Source organism: Armigeres subalbatus, chromosome 3, assembly GCF_024139115.2.
Source record: "Armigeres subalbatus isolate Guangzhou_Male chromosome 3, GZ_Asu_2, whole genome shotgun sequence".
NCBI classification, from domain to species: Eukaryota; Metazoa; Arthropoda; class Insecta; order Diptera; family Culicidae; genus Armigeres; species Armigeres subalbatus.
This window is the reverse complement of record NC_085141.1, coordinates 421438903-421454601: the sequence shown is the minus strand read 5'-3', so window position 1 is coordinate 421454601 and position 15699 is coordinate 421438903. Positions and strand designations below refer to the sequence as shown.

The window sequence follows — 15699 nt, the reverse complement described above, 5'->3', positions numbered from 1 at the left end:
ATTCGGTGAAAAGGTACAATCCGCCAAATGTTCAACCGCGAAAATGAATTCCTCGAAACAGTTTTCAGTGAAGTGTTATACAATCACTTTCGGCCTAGTAGCATTCGGCCAAATTGCATTCAACCAAATGGATTTCAGTCAGACAACCCTTCCCCCTACACGGTTCCTGCCATTTGGCCAAATGCTGTTTGGCCGAACGGGTCATGTGGCTGACTGGCGTTTGGCCGAATAGCTTGATAAAACTGGCATTGCAATTAGTGGAAAGTGAGTAGTGAAGTGTGGAGAGAGGCGTTTCTCACATCTAATAAGAAATAAGACATGAGAAGTAGGAAGTGAATTGAGAAATTAGAAGTAAAAAGTGGACTTAAGTCAGTTACACTTACTGAGAAGTGAGAAGTGAAAAGTGAAAAGTTTGAAGTGAGAAGTAAGAAACAAGAAATGAGAAGTGAGAAGTGAAAAGATAAAAGTAAGAAGTGATAAGGGAGAAGTGCGAAGTGTGAAGTGAAAAGTGAGAAGTAAGAAGTGAAGGAGAAAAAAACGAAGTAGTGTTAGAAGTGCGAAGTGAGAAGTGAGAAATGCGAAGTGAGATGTGAGAAGTGAGAAATTACAAGTGCGAAGTGAGAAGTAAAAAATTCGTCGAGCTGAGTCGATCGGTATATAAAAATCGGCCCTCCGGGCCTCCTATCAAAATTTTGTTTTTGGAGCAATATTATAGCCTTTACGTACACTTAGTGTACGAGAAAGGCAAAAGAGGAGTGACTAGTGAGAAATAAGATGTGACAAGTGGGTGGTGCGAAAAGAGTGGATGGGCTACTACTCACTTCTCACTTCTGCACACATCTCACTGCTCAGTACTCACTTCCATTTTTAGTGCTCACTTCTAATTACTCTAAACTCACTACGAACATCTCATTTATCACTTCTCAGTTCTCACTTTCACCACTGCTCGTAGTTTAGCTTTAATTGTTTTAATTTTAAGTGGTATTTTAAGCGGAACTACTAACGGTTAGTTTAAAAGCGTACTAAACCGCAAACCGTCACTATCTTCGCTCCTCAGGACTTATTAAAAGAAAAGAGATCAACCCAGTTTGGGGAATCCCTTTTATATCATCGTCGATTACTCATTCTCATTCGATGACTAGGCAGTCCCCAGACAACGGTGATGGCGGCCACGAAGCAGATTATGGTTGTAGTAGAACTGAATACTCGAACACGAACAGGAACCTTACACTATAAAATATGTTGCTTGATATCCTATACTCATTAACAAGTTTACACCGACACTGGCTGCATGCTAAGCCTTAACAATTTAAAATACCCTAACACTTGTTTCCGCATTGTTATTAATAAAAAAAAATACAAAGAAAATAAATAAACAATTAAGCAACTGAATAAATAAACTATGGATGAATAAATAAGTAAATAAATAATTAAGTATACAAAATAAATAAATAAATAAATAAATAAAGAAAACTCATAAATAAAGGTTAACTCATTGCTTTATCGACGCTGAAGGTCTTAAACGACCAAATCCAAACCGTGTAAAAAAAACCTGGTTGTAGATAACTGATTAAATAAATTAATAAACTAAAGTCGGAGTAAAAGAAACGAACAAAATAAATAATAAATCTGAAGACATCAACCAAAAGCTACTGTACACAAAATAAACATCACTCAAACACTTGTAAAAGTAGAGACAGACATTTATTTTACATTCGGACATTAACAACAACACAAGACATTTATAACAATGTTTTATTTGGGCTAAACCACTAACTGGCCTTCCCACCAAACATTTAATTGTGACCCGCAAATGAACGGTCACAAGTTGTTTCCAAATTTAACTGAATTTGCATTCGTTGCAACGAGTTGCACACGCTATTTTTTGCAATGACAAAAAATTGACTTTAATATGATTAATCTGTAACAAAATGATACAGTCTAATTTACTCCACATAATCATTCTACTTTTATTAATACCGAGTAAAATTTTGCAGTCTAGCAATAACAAAGATTTATCTATTTAAAATAATTTAAGAGAAATATTAATCCAAATTTCTTTTTCACTCCAAAAAACGATGGAAAAAATATAAAATATTACTAAAAGTAGAAGTGTGTGTGCATGATTTGCAACTATACTGCGATAATATATTCTAAAATTCTCGTTGAATGTCTCTGAAAATTATTCCGAAAGTTTTGTAAATTGTACTTTTGAGGAATATAGGAATAAGAAGAATGTTTTAATAGGGCTACATGGCATGGATTTTCGCCTGCACATTTTGCTATAACTCAATCGTGTCAATATGTTGGCGCATGAGGAACTTTCTTATACAGTGGAGTTATAGCAAATTAACGTTTCATTGGTTTAAGCGCAAAGACGGAAATTACATTATAAACGGAAATACCTTTAGAGTCCCTTACAAATCCTGGCATGCCAATTTGTATTGAAATAAATTACTTCAAACGCTATTAGTCTCTGCGTCGCAGAAGGGCAAGTTAACTTAAAGTTTATCTATGAACATAATCGTGTCATATATAAGTAGTGCCAGTAAGTAGAAATTGGCATTGCATTCTCCCCCTCATTTAGTATATTTTTAAAATAAATCTGTCTGAATTCTGCTACTCGGGTGGAAGTAAACAATTACTACTTAATATATCCTCAATTCCACTAAAACGAGTGTTATCAAATACGATATGGCACCATACCTCTTATATCTAAGCTCCATCCAAGCCCCGTGTGATATTTCAAAAGCTATTTTTATCTTCGATTATGATCCCACTTTTAGCCAGCCATAAATTTTCATCATTTATCGCCGAAATGTGGCTTACTAATCCTGCTAATTTAATAGCTCGCAGCCAAACTTTATAACGATCGAATCGATCGCGAAACACCCCCCCACTACTCACCGTCCATTTTGTTCTGCAAGCTGTGCGGCGATTCGGGCAGTGTGTCCGATATCGAATCCCCGTCCGAGTTTAGGCTGTACGAGTGTTCTGTCTTGATGGGCATGCCTCCGGTGCCAATGATCGCGTCCGTCATCAGTTTGTCGTTGAGGATCACCGGCGGGAGCTTGGAGTCTCGATCCATCCAGTCCTGCATGTCCGCGTAACTGGACATTTTGAGTGTGTCTTGCATGGTCTGTAGGGAATGATAAGGAAAAAATATCGAGTTTGAATGAAATGGAAGAGCAAATTAGCATACGGTTGGGAAATTAATTATGGTATCAGTTTGAATTCATATTTATTTATGTTTCCGAGATGTGACACCCATCGGTGTCCGGACGAAGGGATAGGACAAAGTAGAAGGGGCAACGAGCAAAAGCGGATCGATTCAAAGCCTACTCCGAGCGCATAAATCTTCGGATTAAATGGGCACGAAGGAGAGGCATAGCAAGCGCAAAGTGAAGAGGAATGTGCTACCTTTATCAACCTGTTTGGGTTCCGGAATTCGTAATGCCACCCCGAGTCCCAGTACGAGACATGAATAAGATGACGTGTGAGCGTAGAATGGGGTTGACCCAAATTTTACCCAGGGAATTATGTCTCTGATTTGAGCAGGACAGGTGCAATTAAGTTCCCATGAAATTTTATAACCCGTTTGAACTGTTTATTGCGATTCAAAATCTGTTTCGTAACGCCTGTTTCGATTTCCAGTGCTGCCTTTCGTTACCCACTTTCCATCGGCGTCGTCAGTCAATCTTCGGTTGTGAGAACCGAAGTGAAACAAAAATGCAACAATAAGGTAACAAAACCCGATAATTACATATTACCAGGTGGGAGACAACCGCGTAGGCCCCATTAGCGGGAAAAGTTTTCCGAAACAGACTCCGGTTTTGGTTAAAAACGTTTATCACGAAAGCCAAAGCGGCGGCGGACAGTGGTGACGGGCGCCAATGCGTAAAGAAAACGCCGCCGCAATGGAAAACAGACTAAATAAATAAAGCAGTGTGTTCGACGAGAGGAAGACCAACACCCATCATGTACCGTTGCCAGTCTAAACCTTTGGGACGCTGCAGTCAGACGTTAACATTTTCGATTAATAAGATTGTTATGTACCTTTTTAATAATCATAATCGTAAAAACTAAATAATTACGATAATCGTTTTTCGTCTCGTTTCGTCCCATTGGCCTGACCAGCAATCGATGCGTGGAACACGAGGCCCGGATCGGTGTTGGTCGAAGATTTTTGGTTTTCCCTTTATTTGGTCCCATGCTGAAGAAAAATAACACACAATAACAAACGAAAAATGTCAATCTAAAACCCACTGAGATGGAACTGTTATGATTAGAAACTGAAGGACATTTCTTTTTTAAAAAAAAATGAAGTATTTTGATTTACTGTGGCAGTTTCCGCTTGTGCGACACCTTTCATGAGGGAAAACTCGAACCAGAGCATTACTTAAAATGCTGCATTACTTATAAAAGTACAACCCACTCGATGCATTATAGGGGATGGGAAGGTGCCAAGAATTATATTATTTAGCTAATGAGTTTTAACAAGTCGAGGATATACAATTAAATAATAAAATAGACATCTTTGTATTTTTTTTAAATTGTCTGGGAAGGGAAAAAGTCCTTTTTTTATTCGTTTCAAAATATTGCGTAAATCAGACACAGTTATTATATCGAAAACAAAAGCACCCGAATGTGGTCCAAAAGACGAAAGACTCCAAGTAAACGACTAAATTGAAACGAAAAAAAAAGTTCAGTTACCACCAGTTGACCAACGGAGAGTGATAAAAGCAAATTATATGGCAAAGGGATATCAGGTTTTGGAAAATGAAAGTTGTTCTACCTGTTCACAAGCAGTCACGGTGGAACCCTTTAGGGCTCGCTCGTGCACTCTTCTGAAAAAAAAAATCGATCAGATCATGTTCGGAACGCAATGAACGGAATGACATATCTTCGCCGAACCTGTTCGATGAAAATGCCGAGAAAATAAACAAACAAAAGAGTACGTCACGTAACTAAGCCAAGCCAGCCAGGGAACGTAAATAATAAAGCCATAGCAACAGCCACAGGTTGCTGCGATGGGAAAGAAGGATTTTGACCTTCTCTTTGTTGATTCTTTTGGGAAGGTTGCGCTTTTCCGGAGGACCGCATGCCCGCCTAATGGCAAATGCGTTGATGGGACATGTGACTGAATCGGTAGATGCATAATTCAACGAAAAATGCAAATTCAACTGCAAATCGACCACATTAAGGTAGGTTTTGTTGACCGTACCTGGTCACTGCATTCAACAGTTTTGTTTATTACCACTTGTATGTTGTTCGTTGACTAAATGCCGGTTGAGATAATAAGAGACCTTTGTGAATCCTAATTATTGAAAATTTACAAGCAACTGAGTTAACAACCAGGTATAATACGTAGCCTTATAAATAATACTTTGCATTATTTGTTTTCTGATAACATTCGTCAAGTAACATTTATAGATTGCGAAAACACATATTATTATTGAAGATCAGCGAAGCTAATAAATGTTAACAAGTATAAGTTATAAGTTGCTGTTCTATGTTAATAAATTTGTCGATTCAAGTATATAGGACCCAACACACGGAGGCGAGCCAGCCTGGGGCTGCAAGTCTCCTTAATAAAGCTAATAAAAAAGACCCAACACACTGAAAGAGGTGGGTCATATTCGAAGTATGCAATACAATGGTATTCAATTCTAACCTCTCATGACTTATAAAGTCAACTTCAGGGAATCAATATTCGAGCAACGCCCAACAATATACCCTTTGTCGTCAACAGAGTTTGTTACTGACAAACGCACCTAGCGACAAACCTTTATCAGAACCCGAACACAATATGACAAGAATCATTTGCCTTGCATGCTCTGATATTTCCGAGAATACGATGCTAATATTAAAATCATTGTTCGATTCTCGAATATTTCCATAAAAGCAGAAACTACGATAACATAGAACCGAAATTTGCTTTAGAAATAATGCAAAACAACGGGATGAAAAGCTTTGTCGTTGGTTCGCTTTTATCGCTTGTTTCGCAAGCGCATTTCAGAAAAATGATTCCCTGGTCAACTTACAACAGTATTATCCAAGAATTTAATACCATTTGAAGATGTTCGTTAATTGAAACTATAAAGCGTATGTATAAATATGCTGTTTATGATGCATAATAAAAACAGGTATGCAACCCGTTACTCTTATATCGTCAATGTAAACAAATGATGAACTTACAAACCTGACACAAATTCAACTCCTTTGTTAGAACTTGTGTCCACTATTGCGAATGCGCAAAAGGTTCGATTCCTGCGCCCTATCGAATATGCATAAACCGCGTGCCGCACTGCTCAATCAGCAGCAGCAGCCCAGTACCCAGTGGGAACAATCGGGCCACAATTTACATAAGCCATAAACTAGCAGAATGGAGAAGAAAAGGTTCGATCGTTAAACCGAAATCAAATTACCCCAACCAAAGGTGCATGGTCTCGCTGCCGTACGGTAGGGCCTCTCCCGACGACGAACGTGGATAATAAATTGTCCAAATGTCTAATTTATATCGTTTTCTAATTGACCAAGCATAGATAAATGGCTTAATTCTGGTCAAGTCCAGGGGGGTCCCTTCTGCGATTCGTGGGATTTCAATTGAATACAAAACGATCGGTATGCAGCACCGATCGGCCGGCGTTTCTATTTTCCGAGCGCCAGGTTTTACGACCTGTGGTAGGACGCAAGTATGAACAATCAGCTTACACACGTGAATTGAACCGTAAAGTGTCATGCCAGTGCGGATTGAGCCAGAGTCGTAAACGCGAAGTTATTACTTCAAATTATCTTTGAAAATTGCTTCCAAAAGCATGCATTACGTTGTGCGATGGAAAGCGTTTCAAGTGTGGCAGCAGCGGTAAAAGCCCTTGAGCAGAAATTTGACTTCTTACTTACGCATGAGTGAATGTTGACAGGCCCCTATCAGTGCCAAAAGTGTTCGGAGGAAGGGGAACGCCTTTTCTGCCAACCAACATGCGACAATGTGAAAAGTGTGCTGTTTACAAATCTTCCTAATTTATGTGCTGCGTACGCACAGTGTTGCAAATGCGGTAGTAGTGTGAAATCTCACGCTCGGAGTACACCAAGACACAAAAATTCAGCTGGAAGTTATTTTACAATCTTGTAGACACGAAGTGCACGTCAGATCTATCCGCTACCTCGTTGACACAGTCGAATGCAAACTGCATCATATAAAGACATCAATATTGCAACTGTTTGGAAAGGGTCGCTTTGCAGAAAGCCATTCGGCGGAAAGCCATTTGAACGAAAGCCATTTGGCCTAATGCCACTTGCCCGAATAACACCTTAGGGCTAAGGCCATTTATCCGAATTCCCTTCAGCCGAATGGAACGTTTGGCCGAAAATGTCATTTGGCTGGAAATATCGTTTGAGAAGAGAGAGTATAGATGAATGTGATTGATCTGCTAATTGCCGTAGGGGGTTGCACCGTATTTATCACATTACCGCTAAGGTAACTTAATGAGGGAAGCGTGAAAGGATCATCTGGCCGAAACCCATTCGGTCGAAAGCCATTTGACCAAATGCCACTAGGCCGAAAATCGTTTGGCCGAATATACCATTAGGTCGAAAGTCATTTGACCGAATGGGTCGTTTGGCCGAAAGGGTCGTTTGGCAGAAATGATCGTTTGGCCGAAAGGGTCGTTTGACCGAAAGGGTCGTTTGGCCGAAAGGGTCATTTGACCGAAGGGGTCGTTTGGCCTAAAGGGTCATTTGGCCGGAAGGGTCATTTGGCCGAAAGGGTCGTTTTGCTGAAATGGTCGTTTAGCCGAAAGGTTCATTTGGCCGGAAGGATCATTTGGCCGAAAGGGTTGTTTGGCCGAAAGGGTCCTTTGGCCGAAACGGTCGTTTGACCGAAAGCCATTTGATCGGAAGCCATTTGGCCGAATGCCGCTAGGCCGAAAGTTGTTTGGCCGAAAGGGTCGTTTGGCTGAAAGGGTCGTTTGGCCGAAAGGGTCATTAGGCCGAAAGGGTCGTTTGACCGAAATGGTCATTTGGCCGAAAGGGCTATTTGGCCGAAAGGGTCATTTGGCCGGAAGGGTCATTTGGCCGAAAGGGTCGTTTGGCTGAAAGGGTCGTTTAGCCGAAAGGTTCATTAGGCCGAAAGGTTCATTTGGCCGAAAGGGTCATTTGACCGAAAGGGTCATTACGCTGAAAGGGTCGTTTGGCCTGAATTGTCATTTGGCTGAAAGGGTCAGCTGGCCGAAAGGGTCGTTTGGCCGAAAGGGTAATTTGGCCGGAAGGGTCATTTGACCGAAAGGGTCAATACGCTGAAAGGGTCGTTTGACCTGAATTGTCATTTGGCTGAAAGGGTCAGTTGGCCGAAAGGGTCGTTTGACCGAAATGGTCATTTGGCCGAAAGAGTCGTTTGCCCGAAATGGTCATTTGGGCGAAAGGGTCGTCGAAAATTAAAATCACAAAAATTAAGTTTAAAATAAAATCGATGAAAATCCGAGAGAAAAAACTCGTTGAAATTCTGAAAAATCCATCGTCGAATCTCAGAAAAACTTCACGTCTAAAGTCTGAAGAATGTCGACGAGAAATTCTTCAGAATAACGATGAAAAGTTCTCCAGAATTTCAACAAGATTTTTTTCAGATTTTCAACGAAAATCAGTTTCCAATTTCGATGACAAGCTCTACTGAACTTCTAAGATAAACGTCCCGTCATAACCTCAAACAATTTTTCGGCGAAACTCCAGAAAACCTTCCATCAAAATTCTGAAGAATTTCTCTTCGGAATTCAGAGAAAAATTTCACCGAAACTTTCCTTTGCAATTCTTTGCAATTCTTCAGACTTTCGAGGAGAATTTTTCTATATTATTTCGACTAGAACTCCTGAATATTTCCACAAGAAAATCATCAGAACTAAGATAACAAATTTCCCAAAAGAAAAATGAAATTCCCTTCAAAATTCCGACGACAAATTCTTCTGAACCTCGACGAGAAGTTCCAGAAGTTCTTCAGATTTTCTTTCCTTTGTATGTAAAGAGCTCGGACATAAGCTCTTCAGATTTTTGTCGAAAACTTCTTCAAACATTTAATAAGAAGAAATTTTCCAGAATTTCGGCTGATAGTCAAAAGATTTGTGACAAAAAAAAACCTTTCGGAACTTCGACGAAAAATTCCTCAGAAACCATAAAAGAAACTTATTTCAGAATTGCGTAGAGGAATTGTTATAAATATAAACGAGAAACAGTTAAGAACTTCGACAAGAAATTCTTCAGAATTTCAGCAAGGAATTCTTCAGATTTTTGGCGAGAAATTCTCAAGATTTTTAACTAGAAATTCTTCGTGATTGCGGCGAAAAACTTCTCAAAATTCTGACGGTTAATTCCGACGAGATGATTATCAGAATTTCGACGAGAAATTCTTTGGAACTTCAAGGAGAAATTCTTCAGAACCCCAACGAGAAAATTTTCAGAATTTCGGAATTTCAACAAAACAATTTATCAGAATTTCGATGAATAGTTAATCAGAATTTCGGTGAGAAATTATCAGGGTTCTGATTTTTCACTCACTCACGCAAGAACAGATCGCTCAACCATCCATTTTATCCGGCTAAATTACAATGCGATAAACTCCGGCACAAGCGATGGTGCGAAAAATTGTTATTCCTCTTCGCGAAAATTAAATGCTGCTTACTTTGCCTCTCCAAACTGATTGAATCTGACGATGCGACGCATCACAACAAGTAGAAGGTTCAATACAGCAGTTTCTATTTCCAATTAGTTCATGTGCCGGCGTGGTTATAGTAGGCGCTCTAAGCATTTCAAAATTGTTTTAGGTTCGAATCCCGTCGCAGTCTTTAATTTTTGTGAATGTGCTTGTAAAGTTTATCTGGAGAAGCGACGAGAGGGAAAATTTGGTGGATCAAAACTTAATTATCCAGCAAGCCGGCGCTCACGAACTTCTCACCCGTCATTCTATTCGGATAAAAATGTTGTGTGAGAATACTTCCTCACAGGGGAACATGAACTCACTCCGCTAAAGGATTAATCCTAAGTTTTTATTCATATGAGTGAGAATTCCGAGGCCTGGAAAATATAATAATTTGACGAGGATTTGTTCAGAATTTCGTCAACAAAAATCAACAGAATTTTGATGAAAAATCCTTCAGAATTTGGACTAGGAATTGTTACAAATTTCAACGAAAACTTGTTAAAAATTTCGATGAGAAATGCGTAAGTATTCCGGAGAAACATTCTTGAGCCATTTTCTAGAATTTCTTCAGATTTGTGACGAAAGATTCTTCACAATTTCGACGAGAAACTCAACAGAGTTTTGAGACATTCTTCAGTTTATAATTCAGACGAGATATTCTTCAGAATTTCGACGAGAAATCCTTCGGAATTCCAACGATACATTCTTCAGAATTTCAATGAAAATTTCAATGAAATTCCTCAGATTTTTTTTGTGGTTTAGTTGAGCATGTCATATGGCCGGGACGAGCTCGGTGGTTTAGTGGCTACCGCTTCTGCCTTATAAGCAGGTGGTCGTGGGTTCAATTCCAGGCTCGTCCCTTTCCTACTTTGTATTTCTTAGTCCTTTCTGTGTTTCACGTTCTACCAAAACGATTCCTACGGTTATAACCTTCCACACAATCCCAAAACCTCCCGTGGCACCTATGAGAGGTCGTAGATTTCTATGCATCTGTCTTAAGTAGGTGTCCAACTAACCATCCTTCCCCTTCCTCAGCATTCGCAAGGACGTGGCCAGGACAGATCTCGACTATTGGAAAGTGTATTGCTTCCATCTAAGAGCTATTGAGCTAATGAGGAATGAAAAGTGAGAAATGGGAAATTAGATGTCAGAAAAAGATGTCTCACCTCTCTCTTCTTACTGTCAAAAGCGAGACATGAGAAATGAAAAGTGAGAATTAAGACGTGTCACATTTATTTCTCACATCTCACTGTTGGGAGTGAGAAGTGCGAGTTGAGAAGTGATTAATAAAGAGTGAGGCGTCGCATTTCTCACTTTTCTCGCACTTCACATGAGAAGAGAGAAATAAGAAGTGCGAAGTGAGATGTTTCTCATTTCTCATCTCATTTTTCACTCCTTATTTCTCATTTGTTACTTCTCACTTTCTACAGAAGTGAGAAATGAGAAGTGAGAAGTAATAAGTGAGAACTGTATGGTAAGATATGAGACGTCTCACTTCTCATTTGTTTACTTGTTACTTTGCAGTTCTCACTTCTCATAGACACCAGATGACCCTTTCTTTCAAACGACCATTTGAGTCAAACAACATTTTCGGCCTATTTGACCAAAGACCATTTATTTTCGGCCATATTACCTATTCGGCCAAACAATATTTTTAGCCGTAGGACCTGTCTGGCCAAATGGCACTTCCTGCCTCACATACCTTACCAAATCGGACGGCTACTAATGGGTCGGCAACGTTGGCAGAATGACAGGCAGTACCCAGTAAAAATGGTTCCCGATCTAGTAGTCCGACGGGTTCAAGCATGTGAGATACGCGGCGAGCTTGATGAATCTCCCATGAAAGACATTGAACAGACCTGTCGTTGACTGCGTGGTGGACCGTAGTGACGCAAAATAGAATATGGACAACTGTTATGCATCGAACAGACCACCCCAGTAAACAATAATACTGCCGTCATACTCGTATTTGTCCCAAGTAGTATAATAGAAAAGCCTTTAAAAAATACCGTCGTAGGGAAAAACTTGTACGGCCTTGTGTAAATAACCCATCTGTCAAGTTTTTTGTGAGCTTTTTATACAGATATTGTACTAAAATAATATAAAATTGTTAGATTTCAATACAATGCTTATATTAAAATCTTCCGGAATTGTATATGCCAAAATTTCATACAGTTTCTGCAAGGTTCTTTTGTAGAACTGTATTGAAATTTGCCATACGTTGGATGAGTGTACTGTAGACTGGTTCACTGTATCGTCCAAGTGACATTTTCTGTCTGTCCCTGTTGGAGGAACGATGTTTTTTTTCGTATTTTCCCAACAAAACAAGAAAATCGCTATGTACCGTCGTTCACCCAAACTGGTCTCATTTAGGATCCACTTAACGACTTCTGCATATTTCTTCCTGCTCTCCCCTAGAATTGGTTTATCATCAATTCAAATAAAAGTAAATTCCGCATACCGCAAACAGGCGTCCGACGAAGAACGACCGCCATCATCGCCCTCATACGTACGTACACTCACAAGCGGCCTTCCAGCGCCATCATCTCAATATATGTGCCATCAGTCAGACGGTGACTGAAGACATATTTATTCAAATTTTTGGAACGGCTAACGCATGCAGCTCCCCGCGTTCGATAGTAAATCGTACAATTGAAAGGTACATTCGGTATGCATACCTCACCTTACTCGGACTAGCGAGTTCCACCGAGACGACGACGTCGTCGGTGGGTTGGTTCAACGACTTTACTCGAGAATAATTCGTCATTCCACGCGCGGCACCAGCAGCAGAGTCCTTCCCGACTCAATTTGTCTGGCGCGGTGGGGTGTGGCCAGCTGGCAGTGATTTTTATTGACAACCCAATCGTGCACCCACCCCCAGTACCGCTCGTATACCCGGCCGTATCTACCCCGTGTCGGTGATGGTGTGGTGGTGATCGTGTGTGATCTCACCCGTTCACTCCGTGAATTTGGGGGAACGAAAGTTCCACTTTTCCTTTGCAGCAGCGGCAGCAGCATCAGCAGCAACCGCGCCTGGGATCAATCGCGTCAATGATCTTATCAAAAAGCCGAAAGTTCATTCCAATCGAAGGAACTTCAACAGAAGACATATAACGGAATTCGTTTCATATTTTACGATTCTTCTTTTTTGGTGTCTTGCTGGAAGCGACGCTTGCATTTTATCCTTCTTATATCAGAGATTTTAACCAATTAAAATCCTCCACGTAGTTGCAACACTAGATTTGAGAATTCCGTGCATCAATGCTGAGAAATATCAAATCAATAGATTCGGTGTAAGTGCATTTTACAATATATTGCAAGAATTGTATACCTCCGCAGTAGGTGGATTTAATGAAGGTTTTTTCCCCGTTTAATACAAGACAAACCGAGAACAAGTTTTGACTGATTTGGCTGTCGAATGCGTGTGATGCTGGCCAACGCGATCACACTCCTTCTACTGAATTTCAGGAACAGGTTCTGCTGACGGACAGACGGACGCGGCGTTGCGGCGGCGGTTGGATTTTGGATCAACTTCTGACACTCCGCGCACTTTCTTCATTCGTATCGGCCCAGCCAGACACGCATGGGAGATTTTGTCTTGTTTTGTATATTTGTTGGTAGGAACGCAACTTCAGGATAGTGATCGGGATTTCTCGACGGGCCCGACGAAAGGCAGGTTCATTAATTATTCGAGAGGGAATCAATTTTGACATGTTTTCTGTGTTTTGCCGCTCCACAGCACAAGTCGTAATATTTTAGCCGAAAAGTGGATTTAAATTAGCTGCTACAAGTGGTCAATTTTCAGAGGCTTGGCACGTACATACGTATTTTGCGTGTTCTGCCCCGAGGGTTTTTGCGCGAATACTCCAGCTCGAGAGCAAACCTTTTGAACGTGAAACTCAACTTTGGTAATAAGTGAAACATAGTCGCCCCGCAGTTCATGAGAAAGTGGATTCAGGTCACTGCTGCACTCTTGCTGGGTTGACTTTGACTGTTCAAAGAAGTCATGAATATGCCCATTATGCATGCACAAGCGGCGGCGCGAAGGCAGAGCGTATCTGCACGGCACCTTAGAACAATAATGACACGAGTTCGTCACCGACAAAGGAGCGCTTCCTTTCTAATCGTGCAGCATAATGCACATTACACATGTTGCCGCCGACGATGTCGTGCGCAGAGATGCCGTCAGCCCATATGGAGACACGTGCGTACTGTCATCACCTTTCCTAACAATTGATGTCATAGTCGGTACCCCATTTCGTCACACACACAGTAAATAAGCTGCACGCCATCCGATTGGAGGAAGATGAAAGGAATCGATAGATTGATGTGAAGACCTCATCGTGTGTTGCTCGAAGTGCAATATCGAGTTACTTTCAATCGGCCGAAAATACCTAATGGCTCTCAAGGTGGCGGAATGACATCATCCCACGTTCATCTCCGTTCACTTTTTTGTTTGCTGAATCTGGCAAAAAAAAACAAGTCGGGGAACTGTTACGCAAGAGGACTAAAATTAAAGCGCTCCATGAAAAATTTGAAATTATCCGAACAAAATTGGGAAATTACCCCCGACGAAATCATTGTGGAACTATAAATTGGTCAACCTATCGATCAATTACCTAGTTACTTTTAATTAACGAATTACTTGTTGTTAATTTTGAAACATATTTAAATTGTGATATCAAAAACTTCGTAGCATTTATTGTTGAAAATTTCTGATTTATTTCTAGCTACCAAAATGATCTGCTTTGAGGATTTCGATAGGTATTTAGTTCTGTAGTTTAATTCTCGTTTTTAGTCTATAAAGAGAAAAAGGCGTCATCCAGAAATACGGTTCATCATTCTGGACGAACATTGCTTGTCTAGGGTGTTTTCAAATGGTACAAAAATAAAAGTAAGTTGAATAATCATATTCCCTGGTGCTTTGTTCGTTGCCAGGCATTTCGCCACCGCCAGCAACTCTTCTTACATCACCGGTGCAACTTTGGCCGCTATGTCCTGCGGTGCTGAACGCCAGAAACTTATGGCATGGGACAGGAAGGGTACCTTGAAAATCAGCACCAACCTCGCCGGAGCCTGTTCGGGGGATGGAAAGTCTCCTCTGGTCTTGGTCTTGTAGACATCACCCCAGGAATTTTTATTTGCACTTTGTAATATATTGTGGAATCATGCTCTATTGCTGCTACTAATTGCTACCCAAATCACATCACGGCGTTCCATCCTTACCTATTCGGTGTAGAATGCAACAAATCCTGCACCTATTCCTAAGAAGTCTACAATCACGGCGTTTCTCCAGAATACCGGGCGGCAACCGTTTTTCGGTTGAACATCCCTATCAAGTATAATGGCGTTGCACGCGCGTGATAGAACAGCTATCAGAACATCCCCCTTAGACTATCGGTGTTAGCCTCTAGTCCAGGTATCGAATTTCAAAGTCGCTTCACCAGCCGATTCAAAACGGATGATACAGCAACCACATACTCAAAACCATCCACTTATCTCACTACCCAGCGTGTGACGAATAGACGTCATAAAATCGATTACGGTTATACCGACATCTCAACTTATCTTCGTAAAGGGTGCTGACGTACTATTTTATTTGAATCAACATAATATTTTCCATTGCACCCACCACATCCACACCACAGTTTTTTTTCTTAATTTCAAATAAAACTTACAGTTTATCATAGCTACAGTGAACATCTCGCTCCAGAGTAAACAAAAAAAGACCTCGGGCCTTCTCGCTCCAGAAAAACAACAATGCTTCATAGTTAGGCTGACCAGATCATTTAGGTGAAAAAACGGGACAAACGCGCTTACAAAACGGGACATATAAAAAAACCTTGAGATAAGATTTTTTTCAAAAGCTTCAAGAGCTGTGAAAATTTCATTTTCAGGCCTTATTTCCATTTTCCGTGAAGAAAAAAATAACCTTCTATTGTATTAAGTTTGTTGAGGAAAAATATTTCACTCTTCAAAGGGACGCGGACAAAAACAGGAAGGAACAGAAA

At 40.5% G+C, this 15699-nt stretch overlaps 1 protein-coding gene across 4 annotated transcripts in view; it reads right to left on the bottom strand.

The window, feature by feature from the left end:
- Positions 1-15699, bottom strand: part of LOC134227344 (cyclic AMP response element-binding protein A) — a 299421-nt gene that overhangs the window by 59783 nt on the left and 223939 nt on the right. For all 4 annotated transcript variants that reach the window (XM_062708750.1, XM_062708751.1, XM_062708753.1 and 1 more), the window contains one exon: positions 2908-3139. In XM_062708750.1, the coding sequence (XP_062564734.1) occupies positions 2908-3139 (232 nt within the window). The remainder of the gene's footprint in view (positions 1-2907; positions 3140-15699) is intronic.